The sequence below is a fragment of the Oenanthe melanoleuca genome, chromosome 3 (genome assembly GCF_029582105.1).
Source record: "Oenanthe melanoleuca isolate GR-GAL-2019-014 chromosome 3, OMel1.0, whole genome shotgun sequence".
In the NCBI taxonomy this organism is placed as follows: Eukaryota; Metazoa; Chordata; class Aves; order Passeriformes; family Muscicapidae; genus Oenanthe; species Oenanthe melanoleuca.
This window is the reverse complement of record NC_079336.1, coordinates 33,786,614-33,807,633: the sequence shown is the minus strand read 5'-3', so window position 1 is coordinate 33,807,633 and position 21,020 is coordinate 33,786,614. Positions and strand designations below refer to the sequence as shown.

The window sequence follows — 21,020 nt, the reverse complement described above, 5'->3', positions numbered from 1 at the left end:
CACTTTTGTTTATTCCAGCCCTTAGGCTGCCCCCTCCAGTTTCAGTGGTACTGCTGGTTTTGGGGACATCAAGGAATCAATTTTATGAGCAGAATTGGGTTAAAAATTTAAAGTCAATACCCTAATTTCACTCAGTTTTTATATTCAGATTCATAAGTGCAGATAACTAAAATACATTCAGTTCTACCTGTTGTCCTTCTAGCCTAAATTCTTGGATTTTAGAGAGTGCAGTATAACATTCTCTGGACTTTGAGAGAGTAATAAAACATTCTTTCCTTTATTAAATTATTTCCCCTGCAGTTTGTCTTTCCTGATCAAACAGTAGCTTATAGCAGAGCTTTGCTTGGCCTATGATTTGTTTCATAAGAATTGAATACAGAATGAGTTCACCAAAAATTGAGTAAATTTCATCCTTGCATATTTCATTCATGTTTGCCCCTTAGACATAATTTTTATCACTATGCTGTTGTATAATGAATGTGGCACTGACAGTTAAGCAGTGAAATGCTATGTGGCTAAAAGGCTTCTCAGCTGACCTCATTCAGTCTGCCTTTGAAGATGCTAAATAGCACTCTGAAGTCTGAATACCAGGAATTTTTTATGTATTTTAATATAAAGGTTCCTGAAGGTATAAAGATCACAGTACCTGTTATTAACATGTGTGCCATTTGTGCAGCACACAACTCTTAGAATCATGCTTTTGACCTAGTAGTTTTGACCAACTGTTTCTTTCAAAGAAGGCACTCCCCTTTTTGTTTGGACTGGCTCAGCTCAAATATATGGCAGGTATTATAACAAATAATAGTCATGCTTCACAGAATTATAGCATAGCAATATTATTGTAATGGTCCTTTCTCAGAAGCAGTGCTGTAATTAACGATCTGTCAGCTGGTTTTACAACTGCTGTTGTCAGAGGCTTTAAAATGTAAAAATTGAAAGCATATTTTCATGAAACATAGCAGAGAGACCCTCAGCCTTTAGGCAGTTTGAGGCAGATTTCTTAAGGTATCAAAGTGTATGCAGTCACACTACCTGTCCATCTGTCTTCGTGTCACTCTGCTCCTAATAAATTTTGAACCCATTGGGCAATTTCAGCCAGATCTGACAAAGAAAAATATTTCCATGAGAATTAATTTCTTTTGGAATTATGGCAGTTGGCAGCTGACTAGGGGTAGAAATACAGTGTATTGACCTCTTGGAGAGAAAGTTAACTTCTGTGTTTAGCCTGCTGGCTAACCAGTCTGCATCTGCAAGTCAGAATCAGTTCCAACATGTGCTGCGTGTTGCCATTAACTGGTGAGTGTAACAAGGTCTGGGGGATTACATGGGAAAGACAGAAAATATGTGGAGGGATATGTTTGGGTTGAATAAGGGCTGACAGTTGTGCTGGAGATTGGAGTGTGAAGTCAGCATTGAATAGTGGAATCTTTAGGTACACTAATATCTAAGAGAAATCATTAGGAGACCGAGCTCTGATTGCTCATAGAGCAAGCTGTCCTTAACTAAACTCCCTTTCAAGATGATTACATTAATTTTATTACTAAAACCTGTTCTTTTTCTTAAAGTCTGTCATGCCTTTTTCTGTATTTCTGTACTCAGTGTTTCTAAGAGGGAAGTTCTTGAGACAGTGCTATTTGTTTAGTTGCAGAGAGTTTTTCAAGGGGATGCCAGCATACCTATTCCTACATTTATCCTGGTCCTTGTCAGCTCAGAGGAATAAGCTGGCCTTAAAGTCAGCCTCAGATAATCTTAGAGACTGACAGTTAATATTGCTGCATGCTGAAGGAGTTAATGGGGTCTTTCTGTTTAGACAAAAAAATGAGATTTGGATTTCTTTCCCTTTTAGATGGCTTTTGGAAAATCCTGAAGCTAAATTGGATGCTTATAAAAAAGCTGCATATTCTAAGCAGGCAGCAAAGATTTCCCTTGAAAACACTGCATGAGTGGTGTGAGGAATTCTGTGCTGTATCCCAGTTCTTATTGTCCTTAAAATGATAATACTAATAAGGGAGGGAGCAAAACAAGGACTTTTGAGCATGTTCTGTTGCTGGACAGTTTTCACTGTGTGGCTTCTCATTTACATCTTGTTGCTGTGTAAAAGATAATTTTCTATACAAGTCTAGAAGCACAAATTCCTTCCATAAGGAATTGAGAAATCAACATAGTAATTCTTACTATTTTCTAGCTATTATATTTGTGGAGGGGGAGTGGGGGAGTGGTTTTTATGCAGTGGAATAATAGGCTATGCTTTTGATTTTCTTTCTGGTTTGTTTTATATTGTTTTAAAATGTTGCAGTGTTAAGACTAGACTTACAAAAATAACCTATCAGTATACTCTGGTCTGTTGTTTAACTCTATATGTGATTGCTATTCAAGGCTTATTGGGTGTTGGTTTCCAATCCTTTGGCAACAAAGAGAAACTAAAATCCAGTCCTTTGCAACACCTTTTTGAGGTAAGTACAGAGAAGGTCAGCTAGATTTGTCTTTCCAGGATTAAACATGTTATGCTTGTTGGCTTGCACAGTTCAAATATGCCTGATACCATTGGAGTTAGTATTTTTTTGCTGTTGATCTTTTGGTGCTGGTAAGTGATCTTTGTGTGGCAGTTGTGCTGGGTGTGATATAGATACAATACACATAAGGGATTTATATTCTTACCTGCACAGACCCAGTAACCATGAGGAGAGGCAATATTCCTGGATGGCTAATGTTCAAGCCCTCATCCTCTAAAAGAAAGATCTCACATGTTGAAGGGGCTTTGTCAGTCAGGGTTGTTGTGTGGCTGATGCTGGTGCTCAGACACTGTGCCACAGCATAACTGTCTGTACAATTCTGTCTCATGGCAAAGGAACAAACTGTGTTTGAATACTTGGGTACTCAGCACCTGAATGCACATTAGTCAGATTGTTTATATGGCAGGGTGGTAACTCCTTCTGAGCTTGCCAGCTTCTTTGGCACAGGTAAACTTTGTTCACTTGTTCCCTCATCCCTGAGTCCTGTGGATTTAAATTGATAGATTCTCAACACTGAGGTGTTTTAGAGCTTTAAAGAGAAAACAAGAAGCCATCATATTTTTGGGGTTGTGCACCACTGTCTATTAGTTCATTTTTATTTATAATTTCAGCCCACTCTTAGAATTTAAAATTTTTATACTTGAATTTTGCACTAAAGCTTCAAAATACCAGCTCCTGCAGTAGTGTGTAGGCTTTATGACCTTTAAAAATTGCCATTAGGTTTAGAGAACAGTATTCAGTCAAGATGCAAAAAATTCTAAAACAGTAGTTGTTAGAGACCAGATTTTTAAGTGTTTGTTCAGCTGTATGCCTGGCTGTATCAAAAACTGAGATGTGTTTCAAAGTGGTGCTTTTTCTGCTGGTGTGCAAAATCAATCTATCCTATGAATATAAGCTTGTAAAATACTGAGTCTGTCAAGGATTTTGCTGCTTCAACTGCTGTCTCAATTTTAGGCAGTGCAGTTGCCATAAATGTCAATTTTGTGGTCCTCTGAAGACATGTTTGTGGGTTAAAAGTCCGTGATAGGTTCCCTTCCATGCATAAATTAGTTCTTCCATGTTTTGCTGCTGCAGTTTTTTCAAGGTTATGAAGAAGGATGATGGTGACAGCAGTAAGGAATTAGGACATTAGTCTTCTTCCAAGATAAGCTGTGCATTTTTGTATTGGGCTTGGGGCTATTAATTCTTTAAATGGGGAATGTGTTGCTTTAACAAGTCTTTTAAAATTTTTATGTTAAAAATGCCATCTTTAAATGTATTTGTATTGTTTTTGTAGAACTGTTTTTATTGGAGGAGACAGTTATACCACTTCAACATTTTCAGTGTCATATTTTAGGTGTATGTGCAGATTAACAAAGCAGCAGAAGATGAAAACATAAAAAAGCTGGCTAAGGATTTCTTTAGAAAACTGGAGGAACATGATGAGCAGACATTGTCAATTTGGAAGCAATTTAGAGACCTCAGTATTGAGGAATACATCCGGATTTATAAGGTACAAATCATCCAAATGTCTTTTCTGTGTTGTTGGTAAAATGGTCTCTATTTCTCTCATCAACATAATTGACAGTGCACCTTTTCTCTAGGAGACTGTAGAGCAGTGGACTCACTTGGGATCAGAGATTGCTCTAATGTTATCAATTCATTGCCTTTCCCATAAATTTTGGAATGTTGTGGGGAAGCTCTTTCTCAGTGTGCCAGGCTAAGCCTCATTCTGCTTGGAAAAAGCACAGTAGTTGATTTCTCATCCAAGCAGGCTGTCACTTCAGTTGCTGACATGCTAGGTACATTTTATTTACTGGTGTCCAGGTAATTGGCCTTTAGACTAACTCTTCCTTCTCAGAAGTCCTGAAGTTCAAAGTGTGGTGCTAAGCAGCAAGGCAAATCAGTGTTGGATAGATATTGCTCAGTTTTGCTTTATCTTTGTCAGCAGCAACCCACCAAATTTAACGGTTTCTGTGTAATAAATTTTGTTAGAAGATAACTCTGTTTTCACATTTCTGATCTGATGTTATAATGTTGCATATTAAATTGGGTGTAAGAAACTATAGCAGCAGGAGTTCCCTGCAGGTGGAGTTGAGCTAATACACAGCCATCTGTTGCACACTTTGATCTCATGATTGGAGCCAGTGTCTGCTGCTCCATGGGATATGTTTGTGCCCATGACCAAAAAATTAATCTTGAAAAATTGGGAAATAGTTTATGATCCAGATAACCTGGCTGTGCTTTAACTTCTTCCCTGAAACATATCACTGGAGCCAAGGAAATACCGTTAAATTAAGATCTCCTGAGACACTGGATAGTTCTTGTGGAAAGCTGACCTCTGAAGGTAATGAGGTACTGGGCTGTGTATGCCACCTTGAAGGTCACCCATCATTGATCACATGATGACTGGTACAGCTACATCTTTCTCTCCCAATTTCATTTAAATTAAGAAGTATTGAACTGATGAACTGACCAGGTTTGACAGTTAAGGTCATCTTGTCTCTTCTGAATATACCCTTAGCCTTCATGGTAATGACTTCTGTATGCTCAGCAATGTTTGTGAGCAGCTTTTACTTCTTAAAATTCCTTTTAGCATCCTTTTAAAATAGTGTTGGTTTCAGGTCCAGGTAGCTCCTCTGCAGCCTGGTCCCACTGGTCTCACCTCCAGCACAGCATCAGAATTTGTGTATGAATTGCTCTGACCAGTTTATGCCCAATTTCTCATGAATGTTACATCCAATCTCTCCTCAGGGAGAGATTCAATCTAATGCAGAAATTGATTAAATCAAAATCCAAGCATCCTTTCCTTTTAACAATGAAGTGACATTTCCTGGAATAACATTAATCTTTGCACTGTATCTGATCTGTGACCTATCATCTGACTTAATTTGAGGAAAAATGGTTAGCCTTGATCTTAATGATATTACCCTTCTTTGATATTCTTGTAACTTCTCAGCGTCTAGGAGTGCACTTTGATGAATATTCTGGAGAATCATTTTACCAAGAGAAGGCCCAAGAAGTTCTGAAGATGTTGGAAGATAAAGGACTCCTTCAGAAAACAATGTATGAACTTATTTAATCTGTTGGTGTAGTTTATGTATCATCTCAGTTGCACTTCAAGATAAGATGAGTGAGGTTTGTGCATAATTGTGCAGGGGAAGAGTTTTCTTAACGTGGTTTTGGTAGCTGCTCTAGTAGAACAACTACCATCAGGATTTGTGCAGTCACAGCTAAAATTTACATTTTCTATAACTAGCACAGAAGCCTGGCCTTGACAAATGAGGTACAATGACAATGTTCGACTCCCAATGGTGTTTTAGGCTGTTGATCAGTTTGGTAGCTGTGTGTGGCATTTAATGAGCAGAATTAGATGAGATCCTTGCCTTGATTAAAGAGGTGCCTGGCTGAACTGGGGTGAAAGCTGTAATCATGAAATGCACCAGAATGTGGGCATGCTGCACCCTGGTATCAGCAGTGGTGACAGCAGACTTATACAAACAGTTTTCAAAAAGACTTAAAGGAGAAGGTTATTCAAAGAGAAAGAATGACACTGTCTAGAGGGAGGGAGTTTGTGACAAGAGGCCTTAGTTTTGGCTCTGACCTCAGTCTTACCTGGAGTTACCTATATAATAGCTTGCAGTGACATCAGTATTTTCCCTCAACTTACAGAAAAGGGACAGGAGTTGTGGATCTCTCAGAGAAGAAAGATCTCTCAACAGTTTCCACCGTCATGCGCAGTGATGGGACATCCCTTTATATAACAAGGCAAGTGAGCCCATCTGTGTTCATTGCCAGTCATTGTGCCAGGGAGCTTTTGAACATGAGCACATTTATAACTGATGGCATGGATTTTGAAGCTTTTTATTTCTAGGTAGTTGTAAGTGAAGCTAGCAACATAACTGATGGGATAAAGATGGCTTTTAAATACTTTTCTTCCCCCCAAGTAATGTTAATAAATCTCCTCTTTGCATAAATCATAAGACTTTCCCCAGCTACTAACTTTGAAAATGAAGCTGGGATCTCTGAATCGAATAAACAGTTGCCAAATAAAGGTTTTAGAAAGACCTTTGCTTAAAATGTTTATTGATGGTGTGATACAGGAAAAAATTGCTTGTTCAGCCATGTCTTCATTGACTCAGTGGACCACCAGTGCTGTAACATCAATTTTATTGCTGTTTTCCAGCCATCTCATCAGCATCCTAAAATTCCTCTTGGGTATTTAAATATGGAAGCCTTAACAGTTTCTTTGTGCCAGGAATGTAAATAAATCTAGTGTCTAGCCCTCAGGGTAAACTCTGTACAGCTTTTCAGGGCAAGGGTATTAGAGATGCTACAGTCAATCCTGTACATTAGGGAGCTGCTGAATCCTTGTGCCAAAAAGAGACAAAGGTGCCACAGGTCTGTGCTCACAGGTCAGCCAGGAGTAAGCATGAGCACCTGATCTCAGGGCCAAAACCACTCAGCACAGCTGGCATTTTGTTCCCCTCTGGGTGATTAGGACGAGTATCTACTCCTGTGAAGAAACACACGTGTATGTATGTGTATAGTTACATATGTGTGTGTGATAGATATTGTGACATAGATACTTGTATTATGTATGTGACATGTGTATTATTAAATAATGTCATTAATATACAGATGTATTGTATGTGCACTGTGTATCCCTCCAGTAGCTGGAGGTCCCTGTGGTCTCTCCAGCTGTTGGCCTGGACCCTCTGATGCCAACAGACTCTGGGTGCCTCACCTCTGCAGGCATCTGGAGACTTCCTGGGATACTTTGCCTACTTGCTTGGCTATTCAGCTTGATATTTGCTGTCAGTCATATTGAGGATGTGTGTGCTCTCACTCAGCTTTGGCTGAGACACCTTGTGATCCATGGTCAGACTCCAACTGTTACCACTTCATTTCACTTATGCTCCTCAGTCTCTGACACCACCTTTGCATGGCCTACATGAGCTGTAGTCTCCAGCTCTAGCTACTGACACTCCAAATACCTGTGCACACAGAGGAGAGAGCCCCCTCACCCTGGGAGAGTTTGAAATTGAGCTTCATGGGAAGACAGGACAGACTGTGCTGGTGAGGTACAGAACAGAACTAGGCAAACATATAACCAGCAATTGATTTAGAAGCCACCTATCCTTGTCATCATCTCCTTCTCTTTTCTTATCTTTAGTTCATCACCTAAGCATCCCATAACAAATCTTGAGCAATTGCAAATGCTTTTTTCAGATTGGAATACAAGGCTGATGGTTCTCCTGTGACAGTCCTGTGTGTTTAGATGAGCTTTGTACCATTTAAGCTAAGGCTGAACTCTGGGTTAGTTTCCCAGGAAAGGCTTGTTTTTCTCAGGTCCCAGCAGCAGACAGACCCTGCAATTACTCTGTACCAAAGAGTTTTCTTCAGTATTACTGTTTCTTCAGTAATTTTCTTAGGTAGTGGTTTAAAAAAACATTTCAGACATGTCATCAGCAAAGTATACATGTCCTTTTTTATGTGTAAGGCATACATGGATCCTTCCATTCAGGAAGTTCTCTCCCCTCTGTAAACAGCAGGTTATTTTTATAAGAGGCAAGCAGTGAGGTATGTTGGAGTGAAAATCCAAATAGTTTCTCATTATCTCTTTCAGAGATCTTGCAGCTGCTATAGACAGAATGAATAAGCACAGCTGGGATACCATGATTTATGTGGTAAGTAATTCTAGATTCAGCACACACTTTTGTGCTGACTCTCCTGTAACCCAGAGGCCTCTGGCTCACAATATGACTTTGACACACAGTATTTTTGGCAGTAAAATGGATGCCCTTGCTGCCCAGCAGCTGTGCCTCTGTGTGGCAGTGTTTCTTGGTTCTGTTTCAGTGCCTGACCCCCAGAATGGTTGAAAAATACCTTTAAACTGAAAGAGAGTAGGTTTAGATTAGATATTAGGAAAAGAAGTGTCACTGTTAGGGTGCTGAGGCACAGGTGGCCCAGAGAAGCTGTGGATGCCTCATCCCTGGAAGTGTTCAAGACCAGCTTGGATGGTGCTCTGAGCAACCTGTGGAAGATGTCCTTGCCCACAGCAGGAGGGCTGGAACAAGATGATCTAAGGTCCCTTCCAACCCAAGCCGTTCTATAATTTTATGAAAATTAGCTCTGGAGTTATTTTCTACTATAAAAATTAATTGCAATTAGTTTGAAAGGAACTCCTACTTGATTTGATATTTTATTTTCTGTATAAATGTTGTCGTTAATAATTAAACCAGGAAAAGCTGTTAGTATTATAAAGGGTTTTAAAAAGTTAATTTAGAAATTAATGGTCTAAAATGAATCTAAGTCTACTCTGAAGTCCTGATATCTTATCTGAAATGTACATTTTTACAGCTTTGAAATGCTTTAGTTTCATTATGTAGAAATTCCACATAAAGTACTGTTTAATCAATCTGAATGAAGCAATTGTAGACAGGGAATGTTTATATTTAGTGGTTTCATTATTTTGTTTTTTCACAATTCTAGCAGTATCAATAATGGATATGAATAGCCAGACTGTCTCCTTATTTGTCTGAAATTCTTTTTTGATTTCATATTAGCAAGGAGATTTCATGTGAAGCTTTTAAATCTTCTTTTTCTCAGATGTAGGAAAAAAAGTTATGAAGGCCACGTTCTTTTATATGAAGTCCAGAATTAGTAACATGTAGAAAAAATCTGTGTGTGGAGACATGTTTGGTAATGTCCTTGTACCTTCTCTGTACAGCTTTTTCAAAAGTCAATATAATGTGACACAACATAATGCAGGGAGAGAGCTCAGTAAGCAAAACATTAAATACACAGTTTAAAGTGCAACTTCTAGTTGAACCATATTCCTCCTTTTTGCTTCAGTCTTCAGGGAGTTTCCTGTAGCTTGCCATTCTCACATGTCATAGAACAGGGACTTTTTGGTCATTCTAGGGGGAAATTGTTTGTATTTGGTGGGAGCTTTTCTGCCCTTGCTGGCTGGAACAGTGAGTTCATTGGCTCAGAGGGCAGTGTGGCTGTGAAAGTGCAGTGCAGTAGATGTTAAGGATGTTTCCTGTCTAGTTCATGTGGGTGGGCAGTTATTTGTGTTTGATATACCAGGAGGTAGCAGGGACCAAGGGAGAAGGAACAATTAGGGAAAACAAATAGTTGGATGTCCAGTTTGCACAAATCAGGGTATCAGCTGAACTTTAAGCTAATGGAATGAGCAAGCATAGGAGTAAGAGTCTTGAGCAGACTGCTGCTGTAGCTGAACTCAGTCAGTATTTGATTCCTTGCCTGGGCCTCCCTGGTCTCCTTCAAGTCCAAAGAGATGCACAGCCCAGCCAGATTGTAATGTGATTGATGTGTCCATCATAGCCAATGTCCCATTCAAGTGGGAAATGACAGATTAGCCTGCCCTGTCCTCTCAGCCTTGCTTAGGTTGTATGGTTTTCAGAGGACATGGTTAATATTTTTATAATTTCTGACTTTCTGCAGGCTGAGAAACTGGGTCATAAAATAAAAGCATGAAACAAACTTTTAGGAGACCCTTGTGGGACGGACAACATGGTGGGGGAACTGCCAGCCTTGCTGAGCTTTGCTCCTGTTTCGTGGCACTGCTTTCTAGTGAGTTAGGACTTTACTCAGAGGCAGGAGGACTTTGTGGGATTAAATCAGAATGTTAATGATTTTAGTCTTTAATAATTAAATACAAATATATTTCAGAATCCTAATCTTGTTACAAGAAAATTATTTAGACTCAAGAGTCTTACAAAATAAGATCATCTTATTTTCATCAGATCAACTGCTTTAAAAGAATAATAAATTGGTTTACCACTTGTAATGCTGTAAATCAGTGCATTCACCAAATTAGGTTTTTAAAAATCCTACTTGTTTCATAAAAAGGCAGTGGTATGAGCAAAATATTCAAAACATTTTCCAATATGTGGCATGTTATTAAAGTGGTACTAAGATTCCATTGAATGTTGCACTCAAGAAGGATATGAAAATGCTTTTATATATGAAGAATTAAATACAATCCCTGCTGTCAGTCTACAGGCTTCTGTGTTAAAGCCAGCCACTTAATGAGAGAGGTCTGGCTCTGTGCAGAGATGCACCTCATCTGTAAGGTGCATGAAAAAGGACTTGGGAGGCCTTGTTTGAAGCACCAGCCATTTATCAGCTGTCCTTTTATCAGCCTTGCTTGTGAGTCAGCACAGAGAGGTGATTCCCTGGAGCAGAGCAGGTTATGTGGAGCTAGGAGAGAGGAGGTAGGTGGTAGAGTTGAGAAGGAGCTCAGGATAAACATTTCACTCCTTGTCCCAGGACACCAAACAAATGAGGAAATAGTGATTATTTGGTTATCTCTGCACTGTTTTGTTAGGAGGGATAAAAAGGAGGCAGTCAAAACAACTAGGTAGGAAAATAAACCTCATAGCAACAGCTGTAGCTAGAAACACCTATGAGGATTTTTGTTAGACATAACATACTGTCAGAAGCAACTTCAATCCGTAGGAGAGTGTAACTGAAAGTGGAAGAGCACAAGATACATTGTTATGAAATTGTGATCATTTATACATTTTTAAAGAACATATGTACCTGCCTTATAACGTAAAGCTCCAAATCCCTCTGGAGACAATAGAAACTAGTGGGTTCTGGAGGCAGACAGCCAAAGAGGTGTTCTGTTTCTAAGCCAAAGGACCCCTTGGAGTTTGGTGATATAACCCAGGGGTATAACAAGAGCAGAAGGTTCAGAAGTGAAAATGGAGATGTTTTGTTTGGGCAGCTCTCAGATCATGAGAAACTGAAGAATATTAAGGTTTCCTTTCACTTCATGTCTTTACCTTCATGACGTGAGAATAATAATTTCTGAAAAGGTGGATTTCTTTTTCTAACACAACTCAAAATCCCATTGCCAAAGATTCCAGCTGTCACAATTTTCAAGTCTTGCTTGTCTTCATAGGTCTTAATTTTGCCTGCAATGACTTACTGGCACTGTGGTATTGTGTGTTTGTGTATTAAAAGCTACTCCTTATCAGACTTGTAGTGTTTTCTGATATGCATCAATTCTATTCCTTAGACAGATAAAAGCCAAAGTAATCACTTTCAACATTTATTCCAAATACTGAAGCTCATGGGTTATGACTGGGCAGAAAGGTATGTACGTAAAAATTGTAATTATATACTGGTTTTGGGGTTAATTTCTTTTCCTGCAATAATGTATATAATATGTACATTGGAAGTTCAGAGGAGTGCTCTTCTGGGGAGAATCTCCTGACAGTGTCCATCCACCACCATGCTATAGCACACATCATGTAGGCATTTTGGATGAAACTAAGCTATAAGTTGCTGGTGTGCAAGTAATGGACTCCAGAGTACAAGCAGACATTTGGTCTGTAGGACCCAGCTAGTACTAGCCCAACAGAGAAACAAACCCTCAGAGTTATGTGCAATGTGGGCCTCAGGTCCTTATCAGCAACGTTTTCATTCTATGTGTTCACTCCTGCTGGCCTGATTTATTTGTGAGTGAAGTTATTGCCGTGTGTTTAGGATGTGAAAAACAGCCCTGTCTCTCATTTAACAGGTTTTTCATAACTGCCTGATGTGAAAAAGGGAAACAATTTTAAAGAGACTTTGTAGCATAGCTTCTGGGATATTGTGTGGTCACATACTAAATTATTGCCTCTTGAAGTATTTTTTTTTTTTTTAGCAGAGATCAGAATCTGAGTTTGAATCATGCTTCAGGCTTGAAGTATCTATTGCAGGGCAGTGTATCCCTACTGTTATTTCATTGTAATTACTAATCTTGTTAGCAATCTGAGCAAGGGTCAGTAATGGATCTCCAGACTAAATCATATTCCTCTCTGCCAGACTGCATGTCTTTTGTGGTTAAATATAGGGGTTTAGCCTTCAGGAATCCCAACCTGCCTCCTTTCACAGTGCTTAAAGTTGTTCTAAAATTGCCTTAGACTCTGGATCAAGAATAATGCTTGGGATTATTAAGAGCACAATGAGTACTTTATTATTAGCAATGATTAATTATACTCTTAGTTTAATGTGGCCACAATAGAATTATTATGACTCCTTTTCTAATTGTATTAAGAGATCTCTGTTGCCACAGTAATTTGATCTGTCTACATCTTGCCTCTCCTCAATTTATTGCAAATTATTGCATTGAGGCCTCTGTACTAAAGCTAGTAGCAAGAGATTCCTGAGAGCACACAAATGACCAGGCTATCATAACTCTGATCATTATTTTCCCATTATATAATAATATGGAGCCTGAAATGAGAGTTACTGATTATATCACCAGGCTTCCCGTGTTGGAGTGTTATTTATTCAGCTGTTATTGCTGTTTCCTGATGGAGAATGCAGCTCTGCAAAAACACGGCAAATGTTTCTCTCTACTGAAATATAATTTTGGTCCTGCTGCTTCTCAACACAGGTGCCAGCATGTGTCTTTTGGTCTAGTTCAAGGCATGAAGACTCGGAGAGGAGAAGTAATTTTTCTGGAAGATGTTTTAAATGAAGTTCGCTCAAGGATGTTACAAAACATGACTTCCACAAAAAGTTAGCTATTTCAGGTCTTATTAGTTTCTTTTGATGTTCTATGTTGATCACCTTGTGTCGCCTTTTCAACCCTTCACTTCTCCCTGTATTTCACTAATCACACTAATATGTCCTTTTTCTTTCTTTTTGTGCTTCCCATAATATAAACATTACAATAATTCTTTGCAATTCTGTGAACTCCCCTAAATTCAGATCTGCAGATTGTAACATTCAGTAGAATTATTTCATTGTGCACTGGGAAGGAAGTACCTGCCTTTCAGGGACAGCAACTGTTTTTTTTCTGGAGGGAACAAACTATTCATTAGTAGGTTTGGGGCTGGAGTTCAGGGATTTCAGAGTCAGATTTCATCCAAAGGATTTATAGCTCTGACAGTTTTCTCTGGCACGAGCGACCCTCGCTTGCCTGCCACTGCTGCTTTGTCACCCTGCCAGCCTCGTGGCTGTTCCCAAGTGCCAGGGAGGTCACTGCTCTGCCCCAGATTGTGCTGAAGGGGGGGTTTGCCTGCACCTCACTCGGGCTGTGGCTCCAGGATAGTTTCCTTCTGATGCAATACAGATCCAAGCAGTTCCCAGTGAAATGCTGCCCCCTGTTGTGCTCTCTGGAGTTAGGTGCTGGCTTGAGTCAGCAATCCAATCAGCTCTAGTAGTATGCATCTTCCTTGCTCTTCCTCCTCAGCTTTTTTAAAACAGATGATTTTCCTTGTGAAATGGACAAGGAGGTGGCAGTGGGTTTGGACTGGATGATCTTTAAATGTCTCTTCCAACCCAAAGGGTTCTGTGATTCTCCCAGTTCAGATTGCTTCAGTTTAGATATTTCGAGTGGATGGTGTGAATACCCCACGAATGTAAAATGGTCCATAAGCCATTGGAAGAACTTTTCTTTTTTTGTTTGTGTCTTGTATCACTTGGAGCTTTTTATCAGTTTTTCAGCAAAATCTGCATTTCCCTGATCTTTGAGATTGGCTGTCAGAATTGTAAAAAGGAATTCAGTGTAGCCTGCATAGTCTGTCATAATGAACCCTTCTCACCTCAAAATCTTTGCTGCGCATATGAGGGGAAGTGGGAGAAAGCCCATGTGAAACAGCTGTTTTCAGCTTTTAATAGATTTATATCCTGGACTCCTTGGTGCATGCATCCTGACAATTTCCATATTGCTAGTTTATAGTTAAGGAAGACATGCTCTTTTATTGGCATCTCCAAGTATGAACAAGAGAGTCATTATGGTACTGCAGACTTAACGATGTTTTTCTGTTCCTCTTCAGCAACCAAAGAGATCCAAGATCCTGTGGAGACAGCAGAGAAGGTTGGTCTTGCAGCACTCATAATTCAGGTGAGTCTGAGCTGCCTCATGAGGTGTCTGCATTGTCTGTGGGAAGTTACAAATTGAGATGAAGAGCCATGTCTGGGTGACATCAGTTTCTTGTTCCAGGACTTCAGGGGCCTTCTGTCATCTGATTACCAGTTTAGCTGGGATCGAGCTCTCCAGAGTCGGGGAGACACAGGTGTGTTCTTGCAGTACACCCATGCCAGACTCCACAGGTAAGAGGAGCATTTCTGCACAGCACAGTCTGACATGAATTTTAACCTTATTAACTTACTGCTTTGCTAAGTAGTAGTGCTAACTCCTTAAATATGACACATGTTCGCTTTTTCAGCAGAAGTGTGAGTTTAAGATAGAAATCATTGAGACTTACCAGAAGAGCAGGCCAATTAAAATTAATTTTCTACCTGGTTTCCATGGAACTGAACTAACTGTTCATGTAGTTTCTCAGTTCTATGATCAGCTTCTCTGTGGCTGGTGTCACTGATGAGGAATGGTTGCCTAGAACTAAGGAAACTGATGTAAAAGACAAAATCCCCATACTTGTAAAACACACCACATCACAGAACTTGGATGTTTTGGCTACCACAGTAACTACTGGATTATTTTTAACATTGTTATTTCCCAGTGTTTATAGCCAAGATTGAAAAGGGATCTCTTCCTGTTGACTCAGGTCAAACACCTGACATGTTTAATTATTTTTTTTAAGACTTTCAGAAGAGTCCAGTTTAAACGACTGAATGACTGAACTGCCAGAGCAGATCTCAATATGTGTTTTCATGTAGGATTCCTTCCTGGGTGAGGCCAAAGGTGTGAAGCAGCCTGATGTTGTGAGGCAATGGTAGCAGGACATGGTGTTCAGGGAGAACATGCAAGCCTGATCCCTTTCTCTGGTCTGCTCTTCTTGTACTCCCTTGTCATGTAGCCATTGGTGGTTCCAGGGTACCATTAGTAGGGAATTGACTTCCTCCCTAGTCCTTTTAGCTTCTGGACCTGTTGTCCATGCATATCTCTAATCCTGCTGACAATTGAATAGCCAGCACAAATTTTTTGGTTTTTTTTTAATCTTAGGTTGAAGTCAGCTAGTCTGTCTCAGCATTCAATTCAGCTTAAGCAGAGCCTACCCTTTTTCTTAAAAGCATAGATTACTGGGGGTTTTTTGTTCAGCATTGCTAAGAGGTGTTATTCATTCAACATTTGTTTTCCATTCTTACCTTTTAGTTTAGAACAGATGCATGGGAATGCAGAGCTAACTGATGTAAATGTGGTGTGCTTACAAGAGCCAGATGCCATCTGTCTTCTTCAGCATCTTCTCAGGTTTGTCTAGTTTTCTTTCCAAATTCCATTCCATTTCCCTTAAAATAAATATATGGATATGCCACTGACCTATTGAGAGGGCATAGACTGCATGATCAGAAGAAAAAATGGTTTGAGGCAATTACTTGCCTTTTATGCCACATGGATTGCAACATTTGAAATATTCGTGGCTTAAGAAGCTATATGATGGAAAAAGCAGTATTTGGGACATACTCTGTGTAGCTGAGCCTCCTAATTATTTCCTGTCTTCACAAAAATGTGCTCAGCTCTGTATAAATATTGGTCCCTCATGTTCTGTTGTTGTCATGTGAGAAAAGAGAGAGGTGGTGAGGTAAATGGAGTATGTGCATGCACGTTTGGGAGCTCAGCATCCTTCAGAGCTACTGAACATGCAAAACTGGTACCTGTTAATAGCAGTAGTGTTCTTCATTAATTGAGTCTTAAATTTGAGCAGTTTCTGTTTTATTTCATATATGTGTAATTAAACTGTGGAAACAAGTGAGTTGTCCACATTGCACAGCCTGTGATGGAATCAGAAATGACCGAGGCTTTGAGAATTCCTATATACTGCATTGCACACTGTGTAGTGTCAGCAAGTTAACTCTTTTGACCATACTAAGACCTTCCTGAGGCCATCTGTTTAAATTAGGGTTTCCAAAAGTCATGTCAGTGCACCAGGTGGCTCCTTTGACCTGCACATGTGGGCTGCAGAGCTCTGCTGTTACTGTAATTCCCTCCAGAGGTCTGCCTGCAGTCCATCGTTTGCTGCACGCTCTCTTGAGCAGCAGCAGGACCAGCCAGCTCTCAGTAAGACCAGTGGCATCTTATTTATGCAGTGCCATTGTGAGATGTGAGTTGTTTCTTGGGATTTTTTTATACTCTTACCTGACTGCTGAGCTGTCGCTATCATGGTGTGCTCCCCAGTTCTGTAGCTTGCCTGTAAGAAAGGAAGATTCCCTAACAATTCAGCTTGGACATGCTGGCAGGGATGGGCCTGGGAGTTGAGCAGAGTTCAGCAAGTCCAATCCCCACTATGAATTTGAAATCTCTTCAGCCCTGGTGGTGTTGGTACCTTCTTGCAGGCTGTGAAAAGGCAAAACACATGAAGAAAAAACATAGCTGTCATGACTGCCTGTACTACCCTGTTGAATACTGCCTTACAAAGTTGAGTGTACTGTGTAAGTTATGTAGGATGACCCTGCTTGAGCAGGGAGGTTGTACCAGATCACCCACTGCTCCTTTCCAACTTGACCCATTCTGTGTGATTCTATATTCCAGGATTTGTCTTTTTCTAATGTTGCAAGATTCCTTTTATCTACTTAAAATTCTTAACTGCATTTGCTAAAGGGACTAAATTGCTAATGTCCTCTAAGGGACTATTTTGACTTCCTTGATAATTTAACACGTTTTTTGCACCTTGAAATGTACAATTAGTGTTCAGATGTAAAACCAGGCATAATGTTCCAGGAGCAAAGACAGCTCTTGTGTTCTCTTTGCTATAGCCTGCCTCTCTGAGCTGTTTGCATGATGAGGAGCAGAAGCAATCTCCTTCAATAATAAGTGAACAAGGAAGGAATAATCAGTTGTGTGCTAATGACACAGCTTAGATTTGCTTCAGAAGATTAGTTCTGCTAATTCTTCAGCTGTGGTTGTGTGCTTGTTCTGGCTTAAGCAAGTCTGATGAGCCTTCTATCTGAGTACACCTTGTACCACTTCAGCACCAAACAATCCTTCCCTTCCTTCACAGGTATGATGAGGTCCTGTATAGATCTTCTCAGGATCTGCAACCCAAGCACATTGTCAGCTACCTCCTCACACTGAGGTAAGGTGTTTGCTGATACTGGCAGTGTCTCCAGTGAGGACAGGCCTTCCTGAGCTGGCTCTGCAGCCCTCACATCTGCACTGCTTTGAAGAGTAAAAATAGTGGGAAGATGCAAATTTGTGGGGCAGTTTCCCTGAAGCAGAGAATATATCAAGTAGGATGGCAAATAATGTAATAAATAGTAGAGATTAAGGCTGGAGCCTTAGGAGTAACTTAACAATTTTTAAGAAAAGAAATAATCATTTGGCTGAAATCCAGTATCTGAACCCAAAATTGTGCTGGACTAATGATGTCTTAAGGAGCAGATTTTAGCTGATAACATCCTCTCAGTGTCAACATTTCAGCTAGGACATTTTATCCAAACCGCTTTTAACCACTATCTCAGACCATGAACAAAGCTTGTTATTAGTGTAAGTCATACTGTGTATCTGATTCCCATAGGGATTAGACAGCACCATGAAATGCTGGGTAGGCTTGATGGAGGAAGTTGTAGAGCCTATGTATGGGAAGGCTTTAACAAGTTAACTGTGTAAAGAATCATGCATCTTGGGAATGATAGGGTAGGTTCTCAAGGATCTTTCCAGTCTTGAGACTGTTTTGTGGGTTTTCTGGGGGGGATGGAGGGCAGGGAGTGGGAGAGTATGTGTGAAGCAAGGAGATTTATTTTGGGGTTATTTTAGGAGAATTAAGTTGTCAGGGCATGCCATCAACACCACACAGGTTACATAAAACCATGCCCTCCTTCAGCCAGGTGAAGAAGCTGTTGGAAATCAGCCTGTGGCATGCTGCAGTTGTGGGTGGCTCTTCCAGTTCTGCTGCTTTCTGTAGCCCACAGCGCTGCCTTTGTCAAGTGACTTACTCCTTCTCACAGTTCTCCTGTGTTCTCCCTTTCAGCCACCTGGCAGCCGTGGCACACAAAACCCTTCCCGTGAAAGGCAGCGCCCCCGACGTGGCACAGGTACGGCACGGGGGGGCTGGGGCCTGGAGGGCAGCCCCGAGGAGGGATCCATCCATCAGGGCTTTGCCAGCCCAGCTGTGTCACCACTGGGGGGAATACGAGCCCGCAGGCAGAGGAGCCAACAGCCAGGCTCTCCGTGGGCGGCACCGCTTTGGGAAGGCAGGGATTGCTGTTCACTGCTGTGCCTTCCGGAAAGGGCTGCTCTGCTTGATCCTCAAAAACACAACACTCCCTAAGGACAGCTGTTCCAGACCCAGGCAAACACCTTCTCATCACCTTTCCTTCTGAATGTTTTGAGAGTAAACATTTGAGCATTTAACTTGCTCGTTGACTTTTGATGGTTTCCTTTAGTGGTTATGTGGGAAGATAGAGAATTAGGAGAGAACTGAATCTTGTCTCCTCCCTCTTGCCACCTACATATCCCAAGTTGTCGGTATTGCCTTTCTAGCTAAAGCACAGAGGCTGACAACTGTTAATGTGCCATTCCAAATAAATGCAAATTCTTTTTACTGATATTGCAGGCAATGTTTGACCCCCTAATGACTCAGTAAATAATAAATTAATTACAGTGCCTCTCCTATTTTCTTTCATCTATTTCAAATGGAATTACCTATTTGATTTTGGTAGGAAATCACATTTAAGTGTTGAGCTGTGCTGTGGAAGAAAAACATTCAGCGGAATTGGTGGAGCTGTAGTCTGTATTTGAGCTTAGATACTGTAGGCATTTGTGCCTTTGAAGATAGACTGTGTCAAGCTTCAAGGAAAATTTCAGTTCCTTATCCTGTAAATAAAAATATTTCTAAATATCTTACAGTGTGACAGCTTTCAAGAACTATGATATTTGGAGCAAGCTCGATAAAGCCCTCCCCAAACAGCCAGCTGTGTAACAGCCAAGACATTGAGAAGGGAGGGTGAAATTTTCAAAGCAGCCCATAGTTGCTTGAAGCCTGTCACCCAGGCACAGTAAGGGGAGGATTCCAGCGGCATCCACAGGCTGTACTAGCCCCTGGTACATGAAAGATTTTCAGCCTTTAGTCACTGCACTCTTGTTCAGGCACCTCTGCTTGCCTTGTCCCACAGGCTGGGCTGGACATTCCACCTTCCTTTGTTTGACAATGTGTGTCCCTCTGACCAGTGGAGTGAGCTGCCAACAGCTGGTGTGAATTCTGGCAGCATTTGTGTTCCATAGTACACAGGTTTTGTGTAGATTGGAGTCCCAGTGAGGGCTGAGACTGCTCAGGGCCGGGCTGTGCACGGTGTTCTCAGTCTCTGCTGTCCCAAGAACCACACCCTATTCTGTAGCACTGCCCTAAAATTACTTTTTTCCTTGTTTTCCAGGCACGGCTCTGTCTCTTCCATGCTGCACGCTCAGTTCTAGCCAATGGAATGAAACTTCTTGGCATTACACCCGTAACTCAAATGTAACGAGGCTGTGTCCAATGTCAAGTCATATCTCTTAGTAAACTGATTTTTTCCACAATAATATGACTCCTCTCCTGTGTGTCACTGCTACTGCAGGCTGGAAACTCCATCTGCGCTGGGAGGTTTGTGTTCTCCATCCCACAGCTGCTTAAGAGCAGGTGTGGCACAGCCATTTGCAGGAGGCAAGGCTGTCCCAATCACTTTCTTCAGGCATTTGGTCCAGCAGTGTACTTAAGACACTGCTCTACCTGGAATTTCCCATAAAAGAGAACTGCTGGGTATTTGCCATGTAAATATCACATCCTTTTGGTAGAGGAAGTGGTGTTAAGTGGCTGCCCTAAGCAAAGTTCTCCACTCCTTCTGTTGCCACTGTGTACCAAGGCCTAATGGCACAAGGGCTCCAGGTGCTCCGTCAGTTGTAACAAACCATTTCCTGGATATTGTTCTGCATTCCCCCTTCAGGAATCTCAGCCAAGCCCAACTGCCAGCTGCCACACCCTGCTCCTCCAGCCCTTGCTCTGTGTCACTGAGGTGATGGCCAGCAAGAAGAGGCTGCTGCCCAGCTGGTGAAACAGGCAGCGCAGCACTGTGCACACAGGCAAACGTGGCAGGTGCTGCTTGGCACCCCTGAGCCTCACGCTGCTCCAGAGGGGTGGAGCAGCAGGTGAGGTCCTGCAGGTGCTTGGCGTACCCTCCACCATGGAAGCCTGGACTACCAAGAGCAGTACTGTGATGAAACTGTTGGCAAAAGGCAGAGGGGACCATCTTCACCTCCTGGAAGAGAATTTAGGCATGTTTGTCACTGCTATGTTTAACATGCCCCACGTTCAAGTAAAATCCAGCTGCTTAATTCATGTCCAAAGAAACGTAGCCAAGAGCTTGAAATTGGTCACATTTCAACTCCACTGTGAATATCAACAAGTTGCCCAAATGCACCAGGGTCAGTTTTCCCTCAATGTAGAGTTGAAAGATCTGGAAGGCCTCAGAAGATGAGGAAGGAGTTTGATATTACATACATAGCTGGTACTAATAAATTAAAGGCAAACATGCAGTACAGGAACCCTTTTCTCTGTATGCACAGAGAGGTTGAGAGAGAAAAGATCTTCTAGAGAGAACCTTTGTGTTGACTCATTCACACTTAGG

General features: G+C 41.1%; 1 protein-coding gene across 2 annotated transcripts in view; it reads left to right on the top strand.

Annotated features, from left to right (window-relative positions):
* Window positions 1–20,276, top strand: part of RARS2 (arginyl-tRNA synthetase 2, mitochondrial) — a 29,410-nt gene extending 9,134 nt beyond the window's left edge. Inside the window, exons 8-20 of one of the 2 annotated variants that reach the window (XM_056487822.1) lie at window positions 2,377–2,453; window positions 3,850–4,005; window positions 5,452–5,558; window positions 6,165–6,260; window positions 8,122–8,182; window positions 11,548–11,624; window positions 12,913–13,037; window positions 14,300–14,367; window positions 14,467–14,576; window positions 15,580–15,675; window positions 17,423–17,497; window positions 18,392–18,455; window positions 19,794–20,276. In XM_056487822.1, coding sequence (XP_056343797.1) covers window positions 2,377–2,453; window positions 3,850–4,005; window positions 5,452–5,558; window positions 6,165–6,260; window positions 8,122–8,182; window positions 11,548–11,624; window positions 12,913–13,037; window positions 14,300–14,367; window positions 14,467–14,576; window positions 15,580–15,675; window positions 17,423–17,497; window positions 18,392–18,455; window positions 19,794–19,880 — 1,199 coding nt within the window. In that variant the 3' untranslated portion in view covers window positions 19,881–20,276. The remainder of the gene's footprint in view (window positions 1–2,376; window positions 2,454–3,849; window positions 4,006–5,451; window positions 5,559–6,164; window positions 6,261–8,121; window positions 8,183–11,547; window positions 11,625–12,912; window positions 13,038–14,299; window positions 14,368–14,466; window positions 14,577–15,579; window positions 15,676–17,422; window positions 17,498–18,391; window positions 18,456–19,793) is intronic. The other variant, XM_056487821.1, reaches the window with a different exon arrangement.
* Window positions 20,277–21,020: the final 744 nt, after the last annotated feature.